Here is a 2983-nt window from a genome sequence, read left to right as displayed (position 1 = left end):
GAAGGCCAAAAGTTAACACGGGCTGGAAACGGCCGATGGACTAATGGGCCGTTAATGGATATAAAGCGATACACTGTTCATTACGGGCCAGTTTTACCACGGGCCGTTAATGGGCTAAGAGTTACGAAGGGCCCAATATGGGCCGAAAGACGGCATGGGCCATACGTGAGCCGGAAGTTACAACGGGCTGAAATTATATTGGACGGCCCAGATGATGGTACTGGGCCTAATTTGGACAAGCCATAACGGGCTGTGACTTAGTGGGCTATAAACAGGCTATATGCGAACAGGCCGTTAACAGGCTTTCCGTGGGCCGGCCTGCTACCTTTTGACCAAGTCAAACAGGCCGTCCTTTTCACCAGAATGGGCCTCTGTTGGGCCATGCCATGTGTCGACGTATCATAGGCGCCTTCTATCCAATGAGTGGGTGATATCTGTCCCAACGGTGAGCTGACACGTGGTTCCTCTGGCCATTCAGAATTTTACACGTGGAAAATCCCCATTGGTCCGGGCTGTTAACGGGTTATCGGATCCAAACCGGAACCCGATAGCTTAACAGCGAGCCATTACGGTGGATGCCACATGTCGGTTACCCTTGAAGAAAGCACTTCTATGACGCGCGATTTATCGTCATGGAAGTGGACACTTCCGTGATGATAATTTTAGTAATGTCATGGAACACTTCTACGACAACACATGTATGCCTATATTGATTCTGTCATAAAATCGTCATGGATGTACATGCATGACAAAAAACGTGACCTACTGTGATAAAAACGTATCATCGCGCAAGTGTATTTTTTGTAGTGGCGTGCATGACATTCAGAAGCTCACAGGTTATCTCGCAGCACTGAGTCGGTTCATTTCTTGTCTCGGTGAAAAGGCACTGCCTCTTTACCGACTGATGAAGAAATTCGATAAGTTCGAGTGGACTCCTGAAGCTGAAGCAGCGTTTGTGGAGCTCAAAGCCCTGCTTTCCACCCAGCCGGTGCTTGCTGCTCCAAACAGCAAAGAGCCTCTACTCTTATACGTTGCGGCCACTGGTCACGTTGTCAGCACAGTGCTCACAGTGGAGCGAGAAGAAGAAGGCAAGGCCTACAAAGTTCAACGACCAGTGTACTATATCTCTGAAGTCTTGACTCTGTCCAAGCAGAGGTATTCGCATTATCAGAAGCTTGTTTATGGAATTTACTTGACTGCAAAGAAAGTTGCACATTATTTCCAAGACCACTCGGTTTCAGTCATCAGTGATGCTCCATTATCTGAATTCATGAACAATCGAGATGTAACTAGTCGAGTGGCTTAGTGGGCAATTGAACTTTTCCCTCTGGATATCAAGTTTGAAGCTAAGAAGGCGATCAAATCTCAAGCGCTCGCAGATTTCTTGGCCGAATGGATTGAACAGCAATAGTCGACTCAAGTTCACTCGGAGCGCTGGACTATGTTCTTCGATGGGTCTAAAATGTTGAATGGTTCCGGTGGCGGAGTGGTCCTGGAGTTTCCAAGAGGTGATAAACTCAGTTATGTCCTTCAGATTCACTTTGATTCCTCCAATAATGAGGCTGAATATGAAGCACTCCTCTACGGGTTGCGTATGGCTATCTCGCTCGGCGTCCGTCGCCTGATGGTCGACGCTGACTCGGATTTGGTAGCCAATCAGGTGATGAAGGAATGGGATGTCCGAAACCCTGCCATGACAAGATATTGCAACACAGTAAGGAAATTAGAGAAAAAGTTCGAGGGTTTGGAGCTTCACCACATTCCCCGAATCAAAAATCAAGCAGCTGATGACCTGGCAAAAATAGGTTCCACTCGGAAGCCTATCCCCAACAACGTGTTTCTTGAGCATCTCCATTCCCCATCAGTACAAGAGGATCCTTTCACTGAAGAACCTCCCCAAGCAATAACTCCTACTGATCCGACTGAGATCGAGGTTCCAGCAGTCATTGACCTGGTTATGGAGATCCTAGTAATCACCCCCAACTGGACAATACCGTACATTACATATCTACTCAGGCAGGAGCTCCCAGAAGATGAAGTTGAAGCATGATAGATTGTCCGTAGATCCAAGGCTTTCACAGTGATAGATGGACAACTCTAAAGAGAGAGTGTTACTGGCGTAGCTCAATGATGTATTTCTCCAGAAGAGGGTCGATTGATTTTGGATGAGATCCACTCGGGGACTTGTGGTCACCATGCGTCCTCTCGGACAATCATGGCCAAAGCATACCGAGCAGTATTTTACTGGCCGCGGGCCAATGAAGTTGCAAAGGAAATAGTTCAGCGGTGCGAAGGATACTAGTTCTATGCAAACATGTCCCATAAACCTGCATCCGCCCTGAAGACCATTCCACTCGTCTAGCCATTTGCTATGTGGGGGTTGGACATGGTTGGACCGCTCAGGACCGGCAGAAGCGGTTTCACTCATCTGCTTGTCACAATCGACAAATTCACCAAGTGGATTGAAGCCAAGCCTATCAAGAAATTAGACTCAACAACATCCATTAGGTTCTTGAAAGAGTTGATGTTCAGATACAGAGTTACGCACAGTATCATCATGGATAATGGTTCAAACTTTGATTCGAAAGAGTTCAGAGACTTCTGCGCCACCCAGGGCACTCGGGTAGGCTACGCATCTGTTGCGCACCCGCAGTCGAATGGTCATGCTGAATGGGAGAACAGACTCATCCTTCAAGGTTTGAAGCCCCGTCTCATGCGCGACATTAAGCATGCAGCTAGAGCCTGGGTGACCAAACTGCCATCTATTCTATGGGGTTTAAGGACGATTCTGAACCGGTCTACCGATCACACTCCTTTCTTCATGGTGTATGGAGCTGAAGCCGTGTTGCCTAGTGATCTATTCCATAATGCACCTTGAGTGGAAATCTACTCATAAGCTAAGGCAGAACAAGCACGACACAAAGCCGTTGATCTTTTGGAAGAAGAACATGAGATGGCCCTGATACGGTCGACCGTTTATCAA

At 47.6% G+C, this 2983-nt stretch overlaps 1 protein-coding gene across 1 annotated transcript; it reads left to right on the top strand.

Annotated features, from left to right (window-relative positions):
• Positions 1–1624: 1624 nt before the first annotated feature.
• On the top strand, positions 1625–2050 carry LOC109744017 (uncharacterized). The gene has a single exon (XM_020303113.1). The coding sequence runs from the start codon at positions 1625–1627 to the stop codon at positions 2048–2050; it is 426 nt and encodes a 141-aa protein (XP_020158702.1).
• Positions 2051–2983: the final 933 nt, after the last annotated feature.

This window comes from Aegilops tauschii, chromosome 2 (genome assembly GCF_002575655.3).
Source record: "Aegilops tauschii subsp. strangulata cultivar AL8/78 chromosome 2, Aet v6.0, whole genome shotgun sequence".
Lineage (NCBI taxonomy): Eukaryota > Viridiplantae > Streptophyta > Magnoliopsida > Poales > Poaceae > Aegilops > Aegilops tauschii.
This window is presented reverse-complemented; position numbering and strand designations above follow the sequence as displayed.

Bases quoted from the DNA above. Each gene is read 5' to 3' on its own strand.
- LOC109744017 (XM_020303113.1), top strand. From the start codon at position 1,625: ATGGTCGACGCTGACTCGGATTTGGTAGCCAATCAGGTGATGAAGGAA.